The sequence below is a fragment of the Adiantum capillus-veneris genome, chromosome 24 (assembly GCF_014529385.1).
Source record: "Adiantum capillus-veneris isolate H3 chromosome 24, ASM1452938v2, whole genome shotgun sequence".
Lineage (NCBI taxonomy): Eukaryota > Viridiplantae > Streptophyta > Polypodiopsida > Polypodiales > Pteridaceae > Adiantum > Adiantum capillus-veneris.
The window spans coordinates 79,620,707-79,647,687 of NC_140954.1; the positions used below are offsets into that span (position 1 = coordinate 79,620,707).

At 45.7% G+C, this 26,981-nt stretch overlaps 1 protein-coding gene across 3 annotated transcripts in view; it reads right to left on the bottom strand.

The window, feature by feature from the left end:
- LOC147426641 (protein DETOXIFICATION 16-like) overlaps positions 1–22,207 on the bottom strand; it is a 106,139-nt gene extending 83,932 nt beyond the window's left edge. The window contains exons 1-5 of one of the 3 annotated variants that reach the window (XM_086499239.1): positions 21,545–22,195; positions 20,271–20,815; positions 12,122–12,208; positions 11,985–12,041; positions 11,584–11,822 (exon numbers count right to left, since the gene is read on the bottom strand). In XM_086499239.1, coding sequence (XP_086355365.1) covers positions 11,584–11,822; positions 11,985–12,041; positions 12,122–12,208; positions 20,271–20,815; positions 21,545–21,904 — 1,288 coding nt within the window. In that variant the 5' untranslated portion in view covers positions 21,905–22,195. Of the gene's footprint in view, positions 1–11,583; positions 11,823–11,984; positions 12,042–12,121; positions 12,209–20,270; positions 20,816–21,544 lie in introns of all 3 variants that reach the window. The other 2 variants (XM_086499240.1, XM_086499241.1) reach the window with 2 other exon arrangements.
- Positions 22,208–26,981: the final 4,774 nt, after the last annotated feature.

Here is a 26,981-nt window from a genome sequence, read left to right on the forward strand (position 1 = left end):
TTCTGGAGTGTTTTCTTGGATTAGCAAGAAGCAGTCAACCGTCGCTCTTTCTTCAACAAAAGCAGAGTATAAAGCTACTTGTGAAGCAGCTTGTGAAGCAGTTTGGCTAAGGCGAGTCCTCATGGACTTAGGTGTTTCTCTTCATTCAGCAACAACACTTCAATGCGACAACCAGAGTTGCATGGCGATTGCCAAGAACCCCGTCTTCCATGCACGCACAAAGCATATTGAGGTTCAATATCATTATGTTCGAGAGCTAATTGAGGATGAAATTGTGGAGCTAGAGTATTGTCCTACTGAAGTAAATTGTGCAGATATCTTCACCAAAGCTCTAGGGAAAGACCAGCTACTTCGACATCTTCATCAACTTGGAGTTGGCACACGGCCAACATAGAGCATCTTCGGGTGTTCATTGAGGGGGGGTGTTGATATACTTGCAATGCCCACCTCTCTCATTTTTGCCACCACAATATATGTTGCACAGTTTGTAAGGCCCCCATATGAGGAGAAGCCAATGGTGCACATATATTTGGTGGATTCCAACTTTGCACGCTGATGAGATCTCTATTTGTGATCGTGGATGGTACGGAGCAAATTCAGGGGCAACTTTGGGGGCCTCGGGGACGGAAGCCCCCAAGATTTTTTTTCCCCTTCACCGGAATATCTTGGCCAGACAATGGCCGGAAGACAATCAAAAAATGGCCGTCCGGTGGCCAGTGGCCGTGGCATTCCCGAAATGGAGTCGGGAACGAAACGCCGTTCCGGAATGGTGTTCCGGAAAGGGGGGGAGGGGGGCAAGGTGGAACAAGAAAAAGTAGGCATTTGGGAGCAGATTTGGGGCTGTTTAGGGGACATATTTGGGGCAATTTGAGGGTAGGTTTGGGGACAGATTTGGGGTTGTTTAGGAGTTGATTTGGGAGTAAGCTGAATGGAGGTTAGCCCCGTTCCTGTTCCAACCCCCCTCCTACTCCCCGTCCCGGACCCTCCCGTTCCCGTTCCCCGTTCCCGTTCCGAGTAATTGTGCTTCAAATAACAACTGAACTAAAAGAGATGTACGATACAGGAGACAGGGAGTGGCAGAGTTCCACCTCGAGAGAGCACTGGCCCCAAGCGCTGGTGCCCCTTTCGATATTTCTTTATAACGCTTGAACTCTGTACATCGCATGTACTCCAACCTCTGCATTTTCACGCGAAAGCATGCTAGAGAATGAGCCGTTGGTTCATATTTAAAGACCCTTGGCCATAAAAAGCAGTTACATGAAAAGCTTCAAGTTCTAAAAGCATCTGGCCCAAAGCAGGTTGCACAAAAGCAGGAAATCCATACAGCTTCCACGTGGCACTGTCAACGTAAATTGCGGGATTGTCCGTCCAGTCTGCCACGTCAGCATATCAACGCCTTTTGCAGGGGATCCGTACAGCAATGCCACGTCATCACTTGAATTCGCAAGAGAGTTTGAGAGTGTGTGTCCTGCTTTATTACTGTCTTTAGGTCCCCTGGGCCCCATCGGACGGGGTCCCGTAAGTTGGTGGGAACTCTTCTTTGAAAATAGGCCACTTGGCAAGACTTCCTCTGTTGCTTCTGCTTCTTCTAGGGTTTAGGCCCCTCAGCCGGGATCTGCAAGTTGGCTTCGTTCTTCACTGGCTTGACACGTCGGTAGTTTGTGACAGCTTAAGGTGGAAAGCCGTTCGTCATAGTGGAAAATCAATCCCCTCTCTCTCTCTCTCTCTCTCTCTCTCTCTCTCTCTCTTTTGGGAAAAAGTTAGGGCTGTATATTACTGAGTACAATATAATCCCCAACGGATGCCAAAATAGCCTATCACGTGGGGTGTACAAGCTGAATGTAAGGAGGAGAGCCACTATAGTGACAACTCGACTAGAACGATCTCATGGTGGTCGGTGTGACAAGTGGAGGAGAAACCACCGAGGAGGGGCATAATGCCACGTAATCTCGCCACCTGTAAGTGTGAAGAAGAGTGGGGATCGTGCCCAACGCCGAAGGAAGGCAAATCGGCGAGCCTCGGCTGCTCGAGATGTACCTGAGGAAGAATCCCACTGCCAAATCAGGGTGTGAATGATGTCCAGCCAAATGGCAGTGAGGGTATCCTGAAGGAGCTGTGGAGCCGCACTTAGAATGTGGAGACAACAAGCTCTCCAAACATTCCATAGTGTAATACTAGTGATGACTGAAAAAACTTCATCACGTGTCTGAGAATCCCCCTGCCAAGCAATCTGTGGTAACATAGCCAAAGTCCCTCGCCAATAACCAGCCGAGGTGAGCATAAAGGCTGGATCTGTGTCTGAGCCCTCGTAGAAAAGACGGGGGCCGAGCATCGGCATCAACCATGAGATAGATCCCCAAGTAAGAAATCCATGTTGAACACCTGCTCTGCTAAGTAGAAAGAAAACTGCAAGCCACACTACATGGGAAGCTGAGCATCGACCAAAGACAGTGTGCAGGTGACTCAAGTAGTCGCAAAGGACAGCGAGTACATAACGGATCATGACCCAGAGTAGCTAGCCGAGTCCCAACTGGAAGTCCTGTATGTGCAATCATCTCTCTCTCTCTCTCTCTCTCTCTCTCTCTCTCTCTCTCTCTCTCTCTCTCTCTCTCTCTCTCTCTCTCTCTCTCTCTCTCTTTTGGCAAGAAAAGGAGTTGTATTCTCTCTACATAAGAGACCTCCGAAGATGCTCAATGGCTTATCACCCAGAGAAAGTACAAAAGCGGGAAAACAATGTGTAGGCTATGTAAACATCAAGGTGGTTTGTACGATGAGTGTAAAATACACCAATGTGGGGGTGCATGATGCCATGTAATATGGTAATACTTCCAACAGAAAAGAACTAAGCTCTCGCCCATGTGTGAAGGAAGACCCATCGACATTGCTCCGCTGCCCTAGAGGAGCAGGTTGAGGAATCCCAATGACTGCGAAGAGTATGCAACAGCTGTCACCAGGAGGTGTATTTTTCCTGTTGCCTTCTCTAAATATGTATTTTATATTTTTCTTTAATTTATTTTTACTCGTTTTCTCGAAACCGTTGAAAAGGTGCAAGTAGACATTGCATGGCCAGTGTGAAACGGCTGCGGCCGAACAAGTTTCTCACATCATCGAGAGTCTAGGTCGGTTAGTCTTGGACTGGTCGGGCTAGTTAGCACTGAATTCTAATGAGTATGGAAGCCTATGTGCGCCAAATGAAGTCTGGGCCACTCGAAAAGTCACTTACAACTTTATAAGTGAGTAGCAACTACGGAATTAACTCAAATGGGACAAATTGGATACTTGGCAAAAGGAGAGTCATCTGCAGGACACCTCAACAAGAGGGGGCGCCCATTTTGAGGCTTGGGCTGATTTTTGTTCATGAAGTGACCTACCGTGTGTGTCTGAGTAGTGGGTACAGTTTGACAGCTTTAATGGAAAGCTTGCCTTCTCCTCTGTCTCATGTAGCGCGATGATTTTCTCTCGTGCATCTCTCTCCCCCCTTTGGCACATATGCTAATGCCCCACTAGTTGGGCTACTCAGATGAATATGTATAGTTCTCGGGGTTTATGCGTGTTTGCCAAGGCAAGAGCCTTCTGAACAAGAACCGGAATAGCTAATTGCTAATCCCCCATAGGTACACACAGTTCCATCGCAGAAGATTGCAAGTTTGGGAGTTTTCTCGCATGAAAACTCGTCCAATTCACAGTGGAACTGTCCCATTGCGTGTGGGAGCCCTTGGGAACGCATAGGCATGTTCACTCCGCTAAAAACATCTGAAACAGAGAATTACAGCCTGCTGTGTTTTTCTGCAGGCTTAGAAATTCGCACCTAAACTGCAAGGGAACACCAAGGGAGCTCCGTGAGAGCCTTGGGATGTGTGTACAGAGTTTTGGGCACCCGACAGCAAAAAAACAAAGAATTACAGCACGCTGAAATTCTGTTACAGCTCACCAGAAAGCTCCCAAATTGCGAGGAAATCCGTGCTAGAAAGGTGTTTTTGGACCTAAAGGGGTTTTTGTGCCGTTGTGCTGCCGAAATCAGGTCAAAAACCTGCGTTTTCACTGTTCAGCCCTCGCTTGGACAGCTTTGTAAGAGTTTGGTTTGAGTGTACGGATCGTCAACTATTAATTGAATAAAGAAATACGGAAAGGAACGCCAACTTTTGGGGCCTACAGGGTGTCAGTCTCATGTGCGCAGTGACATTCTAGTCGTTAGACGCAACTCTGTTCTCTTTTCTTCACAGTGCTCTATGTAAAGTTAGCAGGTATTTGAAATAGTACCGCCCTCTACGTTGTACAGACCGGTTATATGGTTCCATCGACGAGATAGTCGCTTTTTCTTCAAAAAGTGCACCATGGATTGTTGTAGGTGAAAGCAACACAGAGCTTGTCGTTATGGCAGAGAAGAGAGACCAAGTACCTGAAGAGGGATCTTCCTCACATGGCACAAAGAAAGTTCCTTCAACTCTTCAAGAAGAGGACAGGTTGTTTAGAGCTCAACTGCGTTGCTGCATGGACATGTTTCAGTAGTTGGCTAGCAATCCAAGGATGCAGGAGTTCTTACACGCTCCTACACAGGAATTTCAGGCTCTGACACAGGGTTTTCAGCCTCCTACATAGGGCATGACTAAGCCGTTGCAGGAAAAGGAGATTTCCAATGCGCAGAGGACTCATGATGCTCGAGGGAAAGCCCATGTGGTTGAGCAACCAGCCGTGTCCAATGATCCAAAGCAACTTGCTTTAGCTAGACACGAACCGTTTGTGAATGGTCAAGGGAATAATGAACAGGCTATGCGTCAGACCCTTCCATTACCTATTACTTATCCTAGTTATTTTGGAGGTGGTTCAGTGTTTCAAGCTATGGCTTGACCTTCCACAGGTTATATGCCAGGGAATGTGTTCGGGACAATGCAAACAGGCATGGGTAACCCTTTGTACGCGAACATGGGTGTCCAACCAGGATTTTAGGGTGCCTATGGTCAATTTAGAGTGCCTGGAACACAATTTGGTATGGCTGGTTTTTCGCAGCCATACGCCCAAAATGCAGGTATGACAGGTAAAACACGAGTGCTGGAATGGGCAATCGTGGAGCACCACTTTTTCAGGCACCTGTTTATGATAATGTGGCTCCTTTGAGTCAGCCAAAGGATTACAAGGAAGGTGGGCAGGGAGTGAAGTTTGAAACTTTCAGAGGAACTGAAGAGCAATTGAAGGCTTTGACCTTCATACAGCAGTTTGATGCAGCTTATGCTGGAGGAAACTTCACAGAATCTTCAAAGATACGCAAGGCTGCCACTTTCTTGAAAGGGAATGGGCTCCAATGGTGGAGCGCATCGTTGAACCAGGGTCAAGCCCCAACAACGTGGGTCCAATTCAAACAGCTTTTTGCACCTGCATGGCTGACAAACACTTTTGAAGTGGATGTGATGACAGAATGGCACGAGTTGAATGCTAAACAGTGTGCGAATCTGGAAGAGTACAATAAACAATTTGGGGCCGCATTGTTGCTAGTCACCTCTTACAGATTTGTGCCATTGTCAAAACAGATTGATAAGTACTGTTGCGGATTACCCAAGAAAATCAGGGACTACTGCACAAATACTACTGTTATGAATATGTTCCAGTTGATTGAGAATGCAAGAGTGGCAATTCTGATGGATTTAATACACACAAGAAAGGGTCCCAAGGCAAACAGTTTTCAGCCAAGGGCAATGTTGCAGCAAAGCCTTCTGTGCCTACCACAAAGAAGCCCTCCAATGAAGAAGCTAACACGTCCAAGAAGCAGTCTAAATCTTCTTGGGAACGAGGACAAGGACAAAAAAGGCATCTTTTTGGCAAAACCTTTGAAGAATGGAAAGCTCTTAGGGAGGCCAAGAAATGCTACATTTGTGAAGAGGAAGGATATTTTGCAAATGAATGCCCACAAAAGAAGTCACAGGATAAGGATGACAAGTCAGACCATAAAGGGAAGAAACCAAAGCCGAGTGCAGGACTTGTTCCAGATTTGGTTAGTGACCAGCCAAACATAGATGCCACGGAACTGTGCAGAGCTTGGGGTAAAGTTAGAGACCAGACCGTGCTAGTTTTCTTTGATCTAGGAGCCCGTGCAAATTTCATATCACCAGAATTGGCATCAAAGTTGGGCATTCATGCAGAGGAGATGGGTATGACAGGGGAAGCAGGTTTGCAATGCCCAGGTCATTCAAAGCCTATTAATCCCATTTTGGGGAAGCTTCGTCTGCACATTCAGAGCTATGTGGATGCGGAAGATTTTCATATTATGCCACTTGAGGGTTGTGATATGTTACTGGGTATCCCATGATGTTACAGGTTGCATGCTATGGTGGATACTTACAACAAAAAGATTACCCTTGTACATAGAGGAAAGACTCATGTCCTTGATGTAAAGCTTGAAGGCGAGTCCGTTCCAGTACGCAGTAAGATGATTTTTTATTACAGATGAAATAGCCGATCTTTGCAAAAGAAGTACCTGAAGTTGTATCTAGTTTGTCTACCTTAGATATACCTTAGATAAAGACAAGTCAACTTTTTTGAGTGGTTTCAGTGATTGTTTTTCGGACTCTTTGCCATGGGAGTTACCTCCTGAAGGACCTGAGGATCATACCATAGATCTTGTGCCAGGTTCTAGTCCACCGAATAGACCCCCATACAGGGTTAGTGCAGTCCAACAGAAAGAGATTATGAGTCAGGTCAACGAGCTTTTAGAGAAGGAGCTGATTCAGCCCAGTTCATCCCCTTTTTGTTCGCCTGTACTCCTAGTACGGAAGAAGGATGGTTCATGGTGCATGTGCATTGACTATCGCGCCTTGAATAAGAATACAATCAAGAACAGGTTCCCCATACCAAGGATAGATGACATTCTTGAGCAGCTTGAGGGAGCGTCAATGTTTACAAGGATAGACCTAAAGAGTGGGTACCATCAGTTACGCATTAGGCCAGAAGATGTCCATAAGACTACGTTCAGGACAACATTTGGTCTCTATGAGTTTCTTGTCATGCCATTTGGTCTCACAAATGCTCCTGCCACGTTTAATAGAATGATGGCCAGAATTTTTAGCCCACAGAAACTTCGTGGGTACCTTCTTTAATGACATGATTGTCTACTCAAAGTCCGAAGAGGAGCATAGGTATTAGGGATCACTTGACCGCAGTTTTCAATGAGTTATGTAAGAACACGCTACTCATTAATGCGAAGAAGAGTGAATTCTTTTTGGAAGAGATTCACTTCCTTGGGCACATTGTTTCAAAGGATGAGGTACGCATGGATCCCGCCAAAGTGGAAGCAATTAGATCATGGCCAGACTTAAAGTCCGTACATGAAATTCGAAGCTTTCTAGGCTTATGTTCCTACTACAAGAGGTTCATCCGAAATGTTGTTAGAGATTGCTTTTCTATTCCATGCACTGCAAGGAAAAGGAGTTACTTTCAAGTGGACTGCCAAGGAAATTTTAGCCTTCAAACACTTGAAAGAGAAGCTGACTTCAGATCCGGTAATCATTTTGCTAGATCTTTCGAAACCTTTTGTGGTTTAGTGTGATACGTGTGGCCATAGTCTTGGTGTAGTTCTAATGCAGAATGGCCGATTAGTCGCATATGAGAGCAAAATTCTTTTGAAGACCAAAGGGAACGTGCAAGTCTATGAGAGAATTGCTGGTAGTAATTCAAGCTCTCACTAGTTGGAAACACTATCTGCTAGGGGCTTATTTTGTTGTCCAAACATATCATCAAACCTTTCTCACACAAACGAAGTTGTCTGAGAAGCACATGCGATGGGCAAACATCTTGTCAATGTTCCATTTTCAAATTGTGCATGTGCAAGGGAAAAAGAACGTGGTGGTTGATGCGTTGTCACGAAAGCCCCAAATTTCAGCAGTGTCAATTCCGTACCATTGTGAACTAGACGAAATGAAGACACAATATGCTGAAGATTTAGATTTTGCAAGGATCTGTGATCAGCTTGTTGATGGGCAACATCATGAGTACTATATGCTTAAGAATGACTTTCTCATGATGCATGGAAACTTATGCATTACTAAACAATTACGGCCAAAGTTGTCACTAGGAGGTGTATTTTTCCTGTTGCCTTCTCTAAATATGTATTATATATTTTTCTTTATTTTATTTTTACTTGTTTTCCCGAAACCCTTGAAAAGATGCAAGTGGATATTGCATGGCCAGATGTGAAACGGCTGCGGCCAAACAGGTTTATCACATCGGGAGTCTAGGTCGGTTAGTCTAGGACTAGTCGGGCCAGTCCGAACTAGGGAATTAACTCAAAGGGGCAAATTGGACACTTGACAGAAGGAGCGCCATCTGCAGGACACCCCAGCAAGAGGGGGTGCCCATTTTGAGGCAAGGGCTGATTTTTGTTCATTAAGTGACCTATAGTGTGTGTGTGAGTTGTGGGTGCACGTTGACAGCTTTAATGGAAAGCTTGCCTTCTACTCTATCTCATGTAGCGCGATGATTTACTCTCATGCATCTCTCTCTCCACTTTGGCACATATGGTAATGCCCTACTAGTTGGGCTACTCAGATGAATATGTACAGTTCTGGGGATTTATGCGCGTTTGCCAAGGCAAGAGCCTTCTGAACAGGAACCGATTAGCTACCTGCTAATCCCCCAGGTACGCATAGTTCCATTGCGGAAGGTTGCGAGTTTGGAGAGTTTTCTCGGTGAAAACTCGTCCAATTTATAGAAGAACTATCCCATTGCGTGCTGGAGCCCTAGGGAGACGCATAGGCGTGTTCGCTCCGCTAAAACGATCCGAAACAGAGAATTACAACCTGCTGTGTTTTTCTACAGGTTTAGGGTTTCGCACCTAAACTACAAGGGAACACCAGGGGAGCTCCGTGAGAGCCTTGGGATGCGTGTACAAGATTTTGGGCACCCGACAGCAGAAAAACAGAGAATTACAGCACGCTGAAATTCTGTTACAGCTCACCAGAAAGCTCCCAAATTGCGAGGGAATCCGTCCTAGACAGGTGTTTTTGGACCTACCAGGGTTTTTGTGCCGTTGTGCTGCCGAAATCAGGTCAGAAACCTGCGTTTTCAGCCCTCGCCAGGTTTGGACAGCTTTGTGAGAGTTGCCCCTGCAAACACAGGTCTCCTCTTCTTCTCTCTTCCACACACACACACACGCTCTTGCTCGGGCACTTCAGCCGGTATCAGAGCTTGAGGATTGGAGAGCACCATTGGAGCTTGGCAAGAAAGCAGGCGGGGGAAGCAGCAAAAACTTCAACATGTTTTTGCAGATCTATTTTGGTATGTCAAAAGGTTTCCGTTCAGGCTGATTGTCGAGATTCCTGACCGATTTTTCATGCTCTTCACTTTGCAAAGAAAGTTTTCTCGGAATCCTCACCGATTTTGAGATATGTCATTCAGACTGTCTGCATTGGATACTAGATGCGAGTGCTAGATTTCATGTCACGTCGAGTCGTGAGTGGTTTAGCACATATGCTAGTGGTATGCTTAGACGTGTGTGTCTAGCTCATGGTTCAGCACATGACATAGTTGGTGTATGAGATGTCAGACTATTATTGTCGAGTGGTACATCATACATGTTGCGAGATGTACGCCATGTGCTAGGAGCTTGATCTCTATGAGTCAGTTACGAAACAGCGAACACCAGGTGGTGCTCGACGAGCACAGTTTCGAATTGCATCGCGGACATCTAGTCATAGCGAGAGTTGCTAGTGCTGGCACGATTCATGCGATGCGAGTACATCACATTCGAGACGGTATAGTCTTCGTGAGTATGCAACCATGCATAGAGACGGGACGTGTCTCCTTTGCGAATAGGATGCATGATGCTCTAGTTTGTGAGCATGTTGAGCCAGTTGTGCAGACAGTTATGCAGCAGGGTTTGTCATTCGTGGATACGATGACGGATATGGATGGCTTGAGTGCTGAGGATTTCGTCGTGATTCAGTCATTCATGGATATGCTTAGGCCAGAGGCTCATGCGTATGAGTTGGAGCTGGATATTTCTCTCGACACACAGGGTTCAAGACAGACAGATGCTTTTGGTACACATGTGATATGCGATGTGGGTTCCAGGGATCGGAGTCCGCATGTCGTGATGATTGCCATGAGTGAATTTTTGAGCCAGATTTGATTAAGATGGTGAGATTGGCAGAGATTCCCAGGATTGCATCAGCATTCGGGAGTCTCATGTACGAGATGTTGATCTCGAGACCCGAAATTGCATTTGCAATAGGTGCATTTGCAGTGGGAGTAGTTAGCCATGCAATGGCTGATGTTGGCCTTGAGATAGGGACACTTTGCAGTGTATGTTGAGATACCTGCGGGATGTGTGAGGCTTTGGTGAGGAGTATGTGGTTGATCGCTCCACTGTTAGAGCTGGATGCACACAGATTCAGTGAGCCAGTGGTGGGCGTTGGCTGAGGTCATACTTGATGAAGACCTTTTACAGGTTTTGTATGGTTTCCTTTTATTTTCTCCCTCACGGCCATATTGGCCTTTACGTGGGAGGTTGTTGAGGTAAATCCCCATGTGGCCGGTTAGGCTAGGCGCCCACCCACTACACTTATTCTTTTATGTACATAATAAAATAAGGAGGCTCACATATTCAAAGTGAGTTTTGGCCCTGCAAACACAGGTCTCCTCTTCTTCTCTCTTCTCCATTGTTGCACACACACTCACACACGCTCTCGCTCACGCTTTTCAGTATGAACGTTTCAATTGTATAAACTGATACCTTAAGAACACAAATTTTTCAAATGGGTCATGGTTTATACCAAAAGGTTTCCCTGCACACTATCACAAAATTGAAGAGTGAACTTCACTCAGACTAATCAAGATGAATACTCAAATTAGCCGGTCACCATTGGCAAGATAAAAGAGTGCAACCTTGTAGTGTTAGATGACATATTTCTACCTAAGTTTGAAGGTGGCTTCTTGAACTAAGATTCAACCATGACAAAGACCTGGGTCAAGCTCAAATTTTAAAGGCTCAAAGGTTCAAGACCTGTAAAATAACCCTCATTGCAGGCTTACGCTATCTAGCTAAGAGGATGTTTTTCCCTAGTATGAACAAATATCCTTCTATTTATAAGCCCATAATCTACATAAAAAGTAGATATTTACAGCATGTCTGCTCCTACTAAAAGCAAGTAGAAGGCTTCCCAAGAGATGTATCACATATTTACATCACAAGACCCTCCAGACTCCTTTCCAAACCAGTACCATCTGAATCAGCCATATGCCAACTCAGAAACGGTAGTGGGGAGCCCAAATACCAGCATACTGCCCAGTTAGAAACTCTTGCATGCATGTGATTTGAGCTTTGTAGATTGTGGCCTCAGGCTGGCATGCAAAACCACTGTACCTAGACCTTAACTTATGTAACTTCCCCCTCAAAAGAAAGAGTAGATTTCATAAAAGAAAGCTCATTGACAGCAGGGCCAAATCCTAAACCCTCGTTCTCCCACTCACAACGCTGAAACTTAACTTTCTGGGTCACTAGATTCATGAAACAACAAATTTCATGATACAGCATATGACATCCTGTTGAAGAAGAAAAATACCAAAGATACTAAATCAGAGCTGAAAATAAGTAACCTGAGAGAACTGCTTGATTGCTGTCTAGAAATGAAGAGATTGCCAGTAGCTTCAGCATCCCAGACACAGCTTCTATGACTTCACTATCTCCACTAAAAACATGCCCCAGCACACGGTGAAATGACAGGACGAGAATTGACACGATACAAGCTTGAATTTCAGTCAGCGTTTCTCCAACAAGCACTGCACGATAAGCTGCTTGAGGTCGGCCTGCCCCTAATTCATTGGATACCCTTGTGCTGCAGGAACCAAAATGCAAAAAGCAATGAGGCCTTAAGTTTTGAAGACTTAAGACTTCCATGCAAGACTGCTCTTGTGCAAACAAATGTTCCACTAAAGAATTTCAAAATCAAGCAGTTTAAAAATGCCCTCCTCTGCAGACCTGGAAAAACAAAACTGACCTTACTGTCACTCCAAGACCAAACGGTATTTGAAACGTTATGTTGGCAAAGTTGAGGCTGTTCCAAAAAGTGATAAAAAATTTAGGACTCATTAACTGTCTTTAACTCTTGCAGCATATCAGTGGAATTGAACCAACCATATTGAAAGTGTAGAAGTTTGGAGCTCAGGGTTTTGTAATAAACCAGAAAGAAGAACTAAAATTTCGTAACACCACCACTCTAAACTGCCAAAAGGAAACAAGTATTAATCTCTCTCTCTCTCTCTCTCTCTCTCTCTCTCTCTCTCTCTCTCTCTCTCTCTCTCTCTCTCTCTCTCTCTCTCTCTCTCTCTCTCTCTCAATAATCCCCAATCCTCCCTCCTCTCTAAGAAATGATTGTGTTCCAATGGACTCGCGGACGAGTATCAGTAAAGCTAGCTAAGCGACCCCACAAAAAGTTGCATACAAGGTGCCTTAATCTCGCCATAATGCCAAAGTGAAGAGTCATGCAGAATGTGGTGAACCAAGCCGTCACAAGAAGAATCTGATTCACCACAAGGGCTCTGCCAGCACCCAAAGATAAATGCAAGGATGACCAATGGAAAAGTTTCTTCCTAATAGACTATAAACGGGGGCAAACTGTGGCTAAAGTGACACATCTATGCCAACATGGAAACCCAAATATCTGCAAGTCTTCTGTCTATGTAACCAAGTGCAATTTTCATGCACCCCACTAACAATCCTCTTCCACTCCTACAAGAAAACCAAAAGACTTGTGCCAATTTATGAGAGCACCACTCGCCAAGCAAAAGGTAGCAAGAAATCCCGTAGACTGTCCAAGGTGGGTGTGTCCTATCGTACAGAGAGCATAGTGTCCTCTACATACTCCTGATCCAACAAATCTGATGTGTCAGCCAAAGGCATAGTAAGACCTCTCAATGGTGGGGTCCTGTGCCACAAGAGTAGAGACATGGCCTTCGCAAAAAACAGAAAGTAGGCTACCAGGGGACATCCTTATCGGACTAAGCGAGACAGAGGAAAACGTAGTCCGAGTGTGGCCTCTAATAGTGACAGCACTCGAATCAGTTCGGTATAATGCACACACCAAGAAACCCATCCTCTGAATAGTGCCCTTTAAGAAACCCCAATCTACTCTATCCTAAGCCTTCTCAAAATCAAGAAGCATTAACGCTATAGGCTGATCTGTCTGACAAGCCCACTAGACTGCCTCATGGACAGCGAAGATGTTATACAAAATACAACAGTCTTGCACAAAACCTGTTTGTTGGATGAGATCGGGCATAAAGGGTTTCAGGCGCATACCGATCATGCGAGCAAAGATCTTATACGCGGAAGACATGAGAGTAATCGTTCTCCATTGTCGAAGGGACGATATCCACTATACATTTACCCAGAATCCAGCCATGTCCAGCCACTAGTACCTTCTTTACCACTGAGATGGTGAAGAACGCCATTGACAGGATGAGGACTAGGAGAGCATATGATCATGATGGTTTGGTGGCAGAGCACTTCATACATGCTAGAGATTTACTGTCAGAGGTTCTTGCACGGTGTTTAACCGTGTCATGTGTGAGGGACTACCCGAGTCTTGGAGATTATCTACTATTGTACGTCTCTTCAAGGCAGGGGACCCCACGGTGCCAGGGAACTACCGTACTATTATGATAGGGCACACATTGGCACGGTTGTATGCATCCATTCTTGAACAGCAACTGAGTAAATGGGCAGAAAATGAGGGCATACGAGCAGCAGGACAGGCTGGATTCAGGAGGGGTTTCTCCACTTTGGACCATATTCTTACACTCAGAGCCATTATTGAGGAGGGTCGGGCACATGGGAGACGGATGTATTGTTGCTTTGTGGACTTCCGCAAAGCATTTGACACAGTGCTGAGGGCCAGATTGATGCGCAGGCTACTAAAGTTGGGAGTACCCACAAAGATCATATGGGGGATCATGGCTTTATACGGCTCAGTGACTGACCATGTACGCACTCTTGAGGAGATTTCTGACATTGTTCATTCCACTATTGGAGTGAAATAGGGGTGTCCTTTGTCCCCTACACTATTTGGTATGTATGTAGATGAGGTTTCTCACTACATTGACAGAGAGGGCGATAGAGGCGCTCAGCTAGCAGGGACATGGATGCCTTTGTTATTATATGCTGATGATATTGTGTTGATATCAGAGTCACCAGAGGGCATGCAGAGACAGTTGGATGCATTGCACAGCTTTGCAGAGGATAGTGGATTGTCTGTGAACCTTGGTAAAACCAAGGTTATGGTGTTTAACACCACACCACAGTGGGTCAAGAGATCGGCACCTACACTCGTATATGGTCAGGACACTGGAGTACACAGATGCATATACATATCTGGGGGTGGTATTCACGGGACATTTACTCTGAGGAGAGCAGCAGAGACTAGACTGTCCAGAGCCTATGCTGCATTGGGAGGGCTAGAGAGGATGTGTTCGCAGGTTCAGTTTCAAGAACCACGAACAAAGCTATGGCTCTTTGATACTTTGGTTGCTTCAGCTATGCTTTATGGGGTCCAGGTTTGGGGACCATCTATGAATCATGACAGTTGGAGGAGCATGGAGAGACCCTTGGTATTTATGATATCCCGGATGATTAGAGCCAAGGCCTCCATACCACATGTGATTATTTGGCGGAGGTAGCCGCCCCTCCTATAGAGATTGAGGCTCTTACCAGATCAGTGTCCTTTATGCACAGTCTATGGGATACACATAGAGGCAGATATACTAGATTGGCTCAAGTCCTCTAGACAATTAGCGATGCAGGGAGACGCATCATGTTGGTATGCGCAGATGACCTCATGGTTTCAGAGGCATGGTTTCAGCATGGATAGACTGCCTCCTTTTCAGTATTCCCTCGATGCACCCTCGCTGCCAGTCACACGGACGGAGATCACTAGACTCATTCGTCAGGATCTTATACAGTTGGACACCAGGAGGACATGGGTAGAGCCGATGCAGGAGTTGGGCACGAAGATGGCTTTCTACAAAGAGCATCTTCTCCAACTTTCGGGAGATGGGTTTGTGATTCGTCCGAGCTACATGGACACTCATTTGTCTCATGGTCTGCGATGTGCTATTGGTCAGATTCGCACATCCTCACACCAGCTGGAGATTGAGACGGGTAGATTCAGAGGGATACCACTGGAGTATAGGATATGCCAACTATGCGATAGAGAGCCAGAGACAGGGCTACACTACATATGCCACTGCACTGTGCATTATGAGATACGAGGGCGCCTCCATTGCTTATTCACGGAGGGTTTTGATAGAGTCATGAGGTATCAGGATCAGAGATGCCTTGGCTTATATCTACTTGAGCTACATCGACATAGAGATAGTCTGTTGAGGAGACATGGAGTACGACAGTCTCACAGAGACAGATCACAGATTTCTTTGGATCGAGGGAGCCCGGAGACCAACCACCAGCACAGAGTTGTACCCACATTCATACCAGAGGCACCCTCATTGACAGGGTGACTGAGCTCGGGAGATCGAGACGACCACGACCGAGACACAGGAGCACACTCCATCGACGGAGACTCCATCAGAGGATCAGAGGCATTCTAGCACGACACCCAGAGTGTCATTGAGGGCCTATTCTACATTTCACTTTCACACTTCATTTTTCATTTTTCACATATTACATTCAGTACTTTTTGTACTTGTACTTTAGACATTGTATTAGATTCACCACTTTGTATCTGATGGTCTCATAGGTCATTGTGGTCTTTTGAAGACGTTAATATATCGTTTCATTTCTCTCTCTCTCTCTCTCTCTCTCTCTCTCTCTCTCTCTCTCTCTCTCTCTCTCTCTCTCTCTCTCTCTCTCTCTCTCTGCGTACACTTACCACGGAGTGGTTTTTAGTGGGCCAGCATTCTCATTGAGGAGAGCAGCAGAGACTAGACTGACCAGAGCCCATGCAGCATTGGGTAGATTGGAAAGGATGTGTTCACAGGTTCAGTTTCAGGAGCCTCGGACGAAGCTCTGGCTCTTTAACACTCTGGTGGCTTCTGCATTGCTTTATGGAGCTGAGATTTGGGGACCTTCATTGGATCATCACGGGAGGACAGGCCGCAGTGATGGATGGGGGGACATGGAGAAGCCTCTGGTCTCTATGATCTCGCGGCTCATGAGAGCCAAGGCCTCGGTACCACGTGCTATTGTTCGAGCAGAGCTAGCGGCCCCCCCACTAGTGGTTGAGGCGCTCACCAGATCTGTCTCCTTCATACACCGCATGTGGGAACTTCCCAGAGACAGATATTCCCGCCTTGCACTTGAGTCCTCTCGACAGTTAGCCATGCAGGGAGATACAGCATGCTGGTATGGGGAGATGAAATCATGGTTTCACGCGCATGGGTTCAGCATAGACAGATTGCCTCCCTTCCAGTCCTCACTCGATGCACCCTCTCTGACTCTTACACAGTCCGAGATCACCAAGCTCATCCGCCAGGACTTGACTCAGCTAGACACCAGGAGGACATGGATACAGCCAGCACAAGAGCTGGGCACGAAGATGGCTTTCTACAGAGAGCATCTCCTCCAGCTTACGGTTGATGGTTTTGTGACGAGGCCCAGATACATGGACACCCACTTGTCTCATGGGATACGATGTGCTATCGGCCAGATACGCACATCTTCACACCAGCTGCGGATCGAGACTAGGAGATACAGTGGAGTACCAGCAGAGGCCAGGACATGCCCCCTATGTGACATCGAGCCTGAGACAAAGTTGCACTACAGATGCCACTGCCCCGTCTACTACGAGATACGAGGCCGCTTCCATTGCTTGTTCAGAGAGGGCTTTGGACCATTCTCCAGAGTCATGCAATACGAGGATCAGAGATGCTTAGGTTTGTTTTTGCTCGAGCTACGCTGACACAAAGAGAGCCTGATGAGAGGAGAGGCTAGCCAGTCTCAGAGACAGATCACAGATTTCTTTAGAGCTGCCACCACTGGACACCCGCAGGAGTTACTACCACAGCAGAGCTCGTCGTCTCACACCAGAGGCACACTGATCGACCGAGCGACTGAGCTGGGGAGATCCAGACGCCCACGACTGCGGAGGACTACACAGCATCGGCGGAGGCTGCATCAGAGGATTCGGATCACTTTGGCTCGACATGCACGACGCCCGGTCAAACTGCTGACCATGGAGGAGATTGATGAGATCCGCCGGCGACCGATGCTGGATCTCTTGTGATCTAGCTATCCCAGCTAGCTGCTTAGTTCACACCTAGCAGTTTAGGATTCCATAGTTTATTGTGACATTTGTCATTTCATTTTTGTCATCTTGTTACTCTGACTTTGTATCAGATCCACCACATTGTAACTTTCTGGTCTCATAGGTCACTTTGGCCTTTTGAAGACGTTAATATAACATTTCATTTCATTTCATTTCTCTCTCTCTCTCTCTCTCTCTCTCTCTCTCTCTCTCTCTCTCTCTCTCTCTCTCTGCCCTGCACACCCTCCCCCTCCCGCTGCCCTGCGCACCCTCCCTCCCTCCCTTGCTGTCCACCTGCACGCCCTCCACCTCCCGCTGCCTTGCTGCTGACCTGCATGCCCTCTCCCTCCCACTGCCCTGCTGCCCACCTGTGCGCCCTTCCTCCCTTGCTGTCCACCTGCACGCCCTCCACCTCCCGCTGCCCTGCTGCTGCTGACCTGCACGCCCTCCCCCCGCTGCCCTGCTGCCCACCTGCGCGCCCTCCCCCCCTTGTTCACCTGCACGCCCTCCCGCTAGCGCTGCCATGCTGCCCAGTTGTGTGCGCGCCCTCCCTTGCTGCCCTGCTGCCCACCCGCTTTCTTTCTTCTTTCTTCTTCTTGTTTCTGGTTTCTTGTTTCTTGATTCTTGATTCTTCTCTCTGTTTTTCTTGTTCTTCTTCTTGTTTCTTGTTTCTTGTTTCTTGTTCCTGTTTTCTTCCGCTCAGTTGGAGGAGCTTGTGAGAGAAGAAGGGGATGTTGCAATCACCCCAGTTAAAGGTCGGCCTGCCCATCGCCAGTTTCCTTTTCTCCTAAAGAGAAGAAAGACCTGCGTGCTTATGCACACAATCTTGGGAAGAAAATTGTTTCTCAGCACGTAAACCGGGCCCTCAATACCAAACCTGAAACAGAATGTAAAAAACTCTCTCTCTCTCTCTCTCTCTCTCTCTCTCTCTCTCTCTCTACGTGAGGTGCCAGCCAGCCCATCGCGTGGAGCTCTCAACATCAGCCATCGCATTTAGTCAGTGCGGGTTGGAGCAACAGAACCCCATTAGTACTCAGCAGTGTTACTAAACACGAGTAGAACTGAGGGCCTGCGCAACAAGGGCCGTTATGATGGAGGTCATGAGCAATTCACCAGTTTGCAAGTCCTGTACGAAGGCTACTTTCATGCTTACAAACAAGTGGATAACACAAGTGGAAAGGGACATGAAGGAATGGAAAGCAGAGATGGCGATGCCACCAGGCTTTTTTCCAGGAGCCCCGCACCAAGGGGTGGCTTTTCGACACATTAGTCTTCCCAGCTCTCATGTATGCAACACCAGATTGGGCGCCGAGCCTTACAGGTTCTTGGTGGACACATGTCGAGAGGCCATAGATTATCATGCTATCCCGTCTGATATGCGGGAAATCCTCAGTGCCCCACGACATCATCAGAGGAGAGCTAGCTGCACTGCCTATGCTGGTAGAGGCCCTTTTCCATACAGTATGCTTTGTCCAGAGAGTGCGACAGCTGCCATCCGACAGACTATCATACAGAGCACTTGAGGCATCCCGCCAGCTAGCTGCGGCTGGAGAGAGTGGATCATGGTATGCACAGATGACACAATGGTTTAGCACACATGGCTTGGATATCGAGCAGCTACCACCATTTCAGTACGACCCCGACTCACCATTCATTCGCCTCTCTCATGCGGAGAGGAATCGGATCCTCAAACAGAATCTCTGGCAGCTGTATATCAGAGAGACATGGATCACACCAAGACAGTCTCTTCCACCGAAGATGATGTACTACAGGGATCAGTTCTTGACCATTTTAGAGGGTGGCTTCATCCAGAGGCCTAGATACATGGATGTTCATTGTTTACATGTCTCACAGTGCCAGAGTAGCCATTGGACAGATTAGAGTTTCATCACACAGATTGGACATTGAGACAGGCTGAGCATCACATACTCCCAGAGACCAGAGGATATGTAGGGTATGTACAGCAGAGGCGGAGAGCGAGGAGCATTATGTTTGTAGATGCCGAGCTTACCAGGATATCCGCAGCCGCTACCCTGCTCTGTTTTCAGGGCAACCTACACTCAAAGAGCTTAGGGAGTCCAGAGACCAGCGACAGCTTGAGCGCTTTCTCCTTGAGATTCAGAGACATAGAGACCCGATACTACAGTCATCCAATGGGAGTAGATAGTCCCAGCTTACAGATTTCTTTCATCGAGCGACTCCAGCACCACTTGCTACGACTACACAGAGAGGGGTCACTCTCCAGCAGGCAGATGTGATCCGAGCCAGGAGACGACCTAGAGCAGAGGGATACCATGCTCGATGAGCACACCAGAGGGAGATCTACCACATTCGGACACAATATGAGCAGGCCAGACAGAGAGAGATACAGCGAGTCTTCTCCGACCCAGCTGCCATACTATAGGGGCTCTTCACACCCTACCCTCCTATGCATGATATCCTACACCCTCAGTTTTCTACAAGATGGGAGCTAGATTGCATCTCATCATTGTACCCCCTGAGCATATAGTTTCACATCTACTAGAGATAGAGCTCCATCCCCTCAGTATACTGGCACATGTATTACCCCACCTCTTATCCGATTACTGCAGCACTGTACCACCTCACCTCTAGTCTTGTATCACTTTAGTTCAGTTCCTTTTCAGCACTTTTATCCTTTTTTAGATACCCAGAGGATACACACATGTACATGGTTTTGTCTCATAGGCCGAGTTCGGCCTCTAGAAGACGTTAATAAAACTCTCTCTCTCTCTCTCTCTCTCTCTCTCTCTCTCTCAAGGTATGTCTTGGATTAGTTCTCAGAAGCATTGAATGTGAATAAGCTGAATAGTGCTAATTAACTAGGGCTTATTTCTGTATTGCACCTCACAATACACACAGCCATACCAATGAACATGTATTACAAGCTAAGAACATCTTATCAAGTACAAGTAGACGATGACCATATACTGAGCCCTACAGGGGCAATTCCCCATACTCTGATAAAGGCTGTCATTACTCATAAGTCATCAAGGAAAATTAGGTTACCATAGCATGGCGGCAGAAGGTAATGCTAACTTGAAAAAGCTTCCCATGTACTTCAATGATTGCAGCGAAAGAGGGGCCCGAGTCAGGGAGCATGATGGAGAAAAAATGATATAGCCGTAGAGAAGAATCACACTAATCCAATTGCAGATGCTTGTTGAGAGTGCAGCCCCTGTGAAGCCCAAGCTCGTCTTGTAGACAAGTAGCCAACAGAGTGGCACATGAATAGCCGCCGCTAGGCCCGAGCACACAAGCATAGGATAGACTAGGCTTTGTGTCTGCAAGAACCTGATCAAAGTTTGCGAAGAGGCATGCGCAAAGAGAGTCGGTATCAAATACTTTGCATATTTTCCTGCTTCAAGCGATATTTGTTCATCTTGGCCAAGAGCAATCAGTACCTCCCCCATGTATCCGTAAATGAAGGACAAAAACACAGCCAGTATATTTAATACTATTAGTCCTGTCTGCAAGTAGAGCCCGATCAATCGATATTGCTTTGCTCCAAATGCTTGCCCACATAAAGTTTCTAGACTGCTTGCCATGCCCATCTGATATCAAAAATCATGGGTATACGATTGCTTAATCATCGCCCAAATACTAATTGTGATTCAACAATGACTCTGTTGCTTCAGCAATACCAGCTGAGCGTTGAGCTGAAAATAGTGTTACATATGCGTCCATGATCATACATGCACAGAACTTATAAAGTGTTCAATCAAAAACATTGATCATAGCAGCCAGCAATTGCACGCATGCATGTGCCTGTATGGTGCACACATGCATATGAGTACTCTAATGCTATGATAAAAGTAAAACAGACTGTATTTGTGTGTGTTTTGATATGTAAAATTTCATAAATATGTATCTGTGTATGCATATAACAATCCTCATAACGTGATGCATGTATCCATCATGTGTGTGTGTGTGTGTGCACGCGTGTGCGTGTGCATGTGTGTGCGTGTGCATGTGTGTGTGTGTGTGTGTGTGTGTGTGTGTGTGTGTGTGTGTGAGAGAGAGAGAGAGAGAGTTGTGTTCCTTTCCTTGTACATCTTTTTGGTCGGTTTTCCTCTCTTTGAGGTTTCCCACAGATAGTTAAATCAAATTGATTTACAAAAAAAAAAAGTGTGTGTGTGTGTGTGTGTGTGTGTGTGTGTGTGTGTGTGAGAGAGAGAGAGAGAGAGAGAGAGAGAGAGAGGTGTGTGTGTGTGTGTGTGTGTGAGAGAGAGAGAGAGAGTTCAAAACAAATAAGACTCTAAAGCCAGAGATGGAGATGTTACCATGACACACATGCCAGTGACGTTAGCCACTGAGGTAGCAATGGAGCTGCTCGAGAGCGCAAGCTCGCCCAAGTGGCCGACAAACATGATGGCAATGATCTGGAATGCCATCTGCAACAAGCTCACCGCTATGAGCGGGCCAGCAAGGTGGCATTGAAGTTTCACCTCCTGCCAGAAGATGAGCCACCTGGGGCTCAACCTGCTGCTTATCCAACCTGTGGGCTTTTCTGCAAAGTCAGGCTCTCCATTGAAGCTTGGGTTGATTGTGGGCTTTTCTGCAAAATCAAGCTCTCCATTGAACCTGGTGTTGTTGGCGGTGCCCTTCTCAACGGAGGGCAGGAGGGAAGGGCCTGCACTCATCGTCTTGTGAGCGGTTTCAAGAGAGAGTGCAGAACCAGCAAATTTACACTTGGAGAGTAGACTCTAGGTGCTGTGAAGGAAGAAAGGACTGACATACGGAGTACAAAATGAAGTAAGAATTGAATGATTGCTGACATACAACTGAAAGACAAATTGTGAGTGGAGCTGCTAATAAGAAATGATTTGCAGAGATTATAAACAGGCGCAGCTCCTCTGCCGCTCTGCTTGAATGTACATTACAAATGGGTTCTTAGTAGAGAAGAGGAGCTGAATTGAAGCCCACAAATTTGATTGGCAAAATTTGGCATGCTGATTAAAAATAGCGTGGAAAGTAGAGGAGAGACAATTTCAAGTTAGATTTTCTACTACGTACCAGAAAATGTATTTATCAATTTCTCTTAAATTATAGATAAAACAATGTAAAGGCAACTCTCGCAGATATAAAATCAGATATGTTAGGAAATGCATAGAGTTCCAGATTCTGTTCAATATACCTATTTGTGAAGCCAATTGTCAAAAACACTCGGAGATTGGAATATACCACCAAGATTCCATTCCACATATTTATATTTTACTATTTTGAGATATTGAGTGTGCCCAGAAAGTCAAAAGGAGCGACACATTAAAATAGTGGTAGTCCTCTGTCTTGACTCTGTCTTTCAAAGGCAGGCCTCAGGAGTGATCTTGCCAATACAAACTAGAGGAGCAAGATAATCATATGGTCACACGAGTTTTAGGGTGGATCCGCACGTAGAGAAGGCGGGGTTAAAAGTTACGTCAGCTTTTTTGACGTTATTATTCTAACATTGCCTTCGTTAGTCCAACTCTGTCGAAAACGGCAGAGTTAGCCATGGTAAGCTTTGTTTTGCAGCTACAAGACAGGCGCGTAGGTGCAGCAAGCTTTTTCGCTGGCAAAAACCTCCAAAAAGAGTAACAGCATCCTTACCCCCTCCTACCATGTGTGTGAATTTGCCCTTAGTTATCAGTTATTTGAACAAATAACTAAGCCTCATTCTTGGTCACAAGCTAAAAGAAGCATTAAATGGATAATTATACCCACCCTTTGTAACTATGCCCATTTTGGCATAGTTTCAAGGCTTAGTTGGGAGGATGAATGAATAACTAAGCCTCGCGTGACCATGTGAGAAGCTTAGTTATTCGTTTAATGCTCTGTCTGGGCATAGTTGGCTTAGTTATACATAATTAATAACTAAGACTCGTGTGACCATGCTCTAAGCTAGGGCACATTCGCACGCTACAAAAGCAGCATTTTTGTTGAGATCAGCAATCTTTGCTATAGTGCTTAACTCCCATGTGCTACAGTTGTCTTCTTTGGACTCCGGATGAGAGAGAGTAGAGAGAGATGGTTGAGTTTTCCCAACTTTGCTGAGATTGGCAGAGTTGAGGGATGCAAGCAACGTTCTCAGCAAACGACAAAATGGTGCTGACGATGGCAAAACGCTGCCAACACCACCGTGCGAATGCGCTCTTACAGGTGAGGTAGGCCAAAAGGTTTATGAGGAAATGATTGTGAAATCTGGAGTCTGGACTCATTTAGAACAACACTATGATTAGAGACACCTTAGGCTGGTTTCACACTGTACTGCTCCAAAAATTTGACAAATTTACAATACTAGAGGTAAATTGACTAAATTTTGAAAGTTTTTACAGTAAATTACACTAGATTTCTCCAAATTTTGTAGGTTTTCTCACCCTTCAAATTAAAATTTGTAGGTGGGATTACACTAAATTTTTCAAGCACGAGTGGGGAGGCGGAAGATGCCCCCTAAAATCCCATCCTCTGGGTGGAGGAGATGCATTTTGCACTCTTCCACCATCTAATTGTTCACTCAAGAGAGACTGGAAGAAGGAATGGTGGTTGTCTTCCGCCGCCCAATGTGGACATAGGGCGGGCGAAAGAAACTATGAAAGAGTTGAACATATCCTTTCCTTATTTGACGAAAATGATATAAAATGAATACTTCTTGCTATTCATGCTCACATGAGCAAGGCTACTGGGTCTACTTCATTTCTAATAGCTCGAATCTTCACAAATTCCCATTTCAAAGGTCCCCTCTTTTAAAGGAAAATGATTGTCCAAATTCGATCTCCTGACGCCATCGCTCTGTCCTTCTCCCTCTCTCTTCTCTCTCTTTGTCTAAGCTCACGAGGGAGGCGTGCAGGCTGTAGGAGCATTCAAAGAGCCATTTTCCCCTCTCCCTCCATCCTTGTGTGTGTGTGCAGCTGTTTAAATCTTAACTAATAAGACATAATTGAATTTTTACATTCAAAAGACAGTTGGCCAGGGAACAATGAACATATAAGTACAAAAATAACTCAGTATTAGAATTATTTAGGTACAATGATTGTAGGAAAGAGAGCCTCTTCCAATTAAACAAGTGGTAAAAGAACTTCCTCGGTCCTCAGTGAGTGCTTCATTAAAGTAGGGAAGCTTGCCAAAGAAAAGAAAACCCTCCAAGATAAGATAGAGTCCTTACCTGCATCCATCCAAACAAGACAACAATTCAGTTAGCCTTGGATGTGTTTTACAGGTATCAATGGACCCTATCAGTTGTTATCCATGTCCATCTTACAGATTTTAATTACTTTAGACAAACTAGGTTATTTATTAGAACTTGTATGTTAGCAGTCTTTACTTATTACATCAAAAATGAGTGTTACCTTCTACCTTTTATATTGAGCTGTGAAGCCCACCAAGAATCCATATATCAAGAGTTTTTCTTTTAGAAAAATTAACCATCGTGAGATTTATTTATTTAACCATAGCTTGGTAGCTATGCTTTGCAGTAGTAACCATATACTTACCTTCATGAGTAACAATCTCAAGGTGTCATTGGCATCCCTTTACACAAAGAGAGGTCAAGAACGACTTTAACTGTGTAAGATGCCCAATCTTTTGTTCATGACCAATGGTACCAGAAGAGGGTAATGAATAACTCCCTTTTTACAACAATTAAAATGACAGTATGACCAATCAACAGAGTATCGAAAACTCCATCTATACCAAGTGGACTCATAAATCACAAGCCATAGCTTGGTAGTTATGCCAAAGACGAAAGTAACAGCCATATACTTACCTTCAGAATCCCAAGTTATTAGTATCCCATAAAGAACGGTAGTGTCCGGCCTTGTTTGAGTATGATGCCTTAATGTTTCAACAGCCATAAGTACTTAAAAAACACCCCAACCCTTCATCTCATATGAAATCCCGATGGTGATACTGTACATAAGCCCAAGTGTGGCAACAGTTTATCAAAGAGAAAGACCAATAGTTTCCAAACCTACCAGTCATGCCCCCCCCTTTTTTTTAAAAAATTGAATACCCAAGAGATTTTTGCAGCGGTTACGAACAGAGCAACCCATTAGCTAACACACCTGCATTGGCAATATACTAGGTAGATATGATAACCAATTAGTGAAAAACAACAACCCTTAGTGGCTAGCACAGAGCCTATAACCTCCTGCTAGAAACACTCAGTCTGTGCCAGTGTTCAATAGAAACCGCCACCAAATGCAAAACAAGGTCTCAAGACCCAAGCCAACCATGCGATGGCTCAACAGTTTGTTTTTTTTTATAATTATTATATAGTGTAAAAAAATAGCCCTCAGCAGGGCTAGTACAGAGCAACCCATTACCTGACACACCTGCAGCGGCAATATCCCAGGTAGATATGATAACCATTAGTGAAAACAACAACGCTCAGCGGCTAGCACAGAGCCTATAACTACTTGCAAGAAAAAACTCAGTCCGTGCCAGTGTTCAACAGAAACCGCCACCAGATGCAAAACGAGGTCTCAAGACCCCGGCCAATCATGCGATTGCGCAACAGTTTGTTTAAAAAGGATCATTATATAGTGTAAAAAGCAACCCTTAGCGGCTAGTACAGAGCCAAGTACAACCACCTGCAGCAAACTACGCCCCGTCCGTGCAAGTATTCAACAGAGACCATCCCTATTTTTAATGCAAATCGAGGTCTCAAGACCTAAGTCATCCATGCCATGGCACAACAGTTTGTTCTTCTTATGATCACGACCAATATACAATGTATAAAACAGACGGCTCCAATTTTTATCAACCATGCATAGCATTACAACAAAAAACAAACCAAAACCGGAATTGGTAGTAAGGTAAAACATAACACCTGTGTTGCTTGAGCTGCAAGCTCCATTTCTTTAGCAAGTTCAGACATTGATGAGAATAAGCAGAAAAAAACCTAATCCAAGGCTAAGTGAGGGCCAGGGTATGCCATCACCTCAGTTTATATAGGATGGTGTGCACGCTTCCAGAGCAGGTAGGATGAATGCATTCGGCCGCCCTCAATTGCGTGAGCCTGCGAGAGTGCCATCGCCTGGGGAGGGCGATAGAGAGTGGACAGGGGCCGCCTACTCCGTATGATGATAACACTATTCTTTCACGCTTTGTTTAAGCGGGGGTATTGCCCCATTAAAAGGTGGGTTTTAGTGGCATAGCAAAAAGGTATCACTACTATGCAAAATGGGGGGGGGGGGGGAAGAACCAACGGGGGGAAGAAAGTGAGTTATAACCAGTATACTAGTGTGTGTGTGTGTGTGTGATTGTTCGGATCGTCACAATCAGGACCGTAACAGGAGCACTTGCATCGGCAATGTCTCTTTCTCTCTCTCTCCCCCCTAGGATTGCGATAGAGCAAGAATCATTGGGGCCAAACCATACCTCTCTATGCCCATGCAAGGACTTGCAACATTGCTCCCTCTCCCTGTTCATCTATGCTCGGCGCTCGCACACATTCAGCAGTGTTTCCACCACGCAGGTCCTTGTTGGCTTGCAGTATCAGCCACATGGCATCTACAGATGGGATCTCTCTCTCTCTCTCTCTCTCTCTCTCTCTCTCTCTCTCTCTCTCTCCTCTGCACGTAACCAACCGATTCATGGGCCACATGTGCCCTCACCAAAGAAAATCACCTTGCAAAACAAAGTATTTATGTCTAAAAGCAATGAAGAAAATCATTCCCAAAGCATCTTGTATTGATAGACAATTAGTCTTCCTTCGAAAAAAATAATCTCACAACCAAGGGT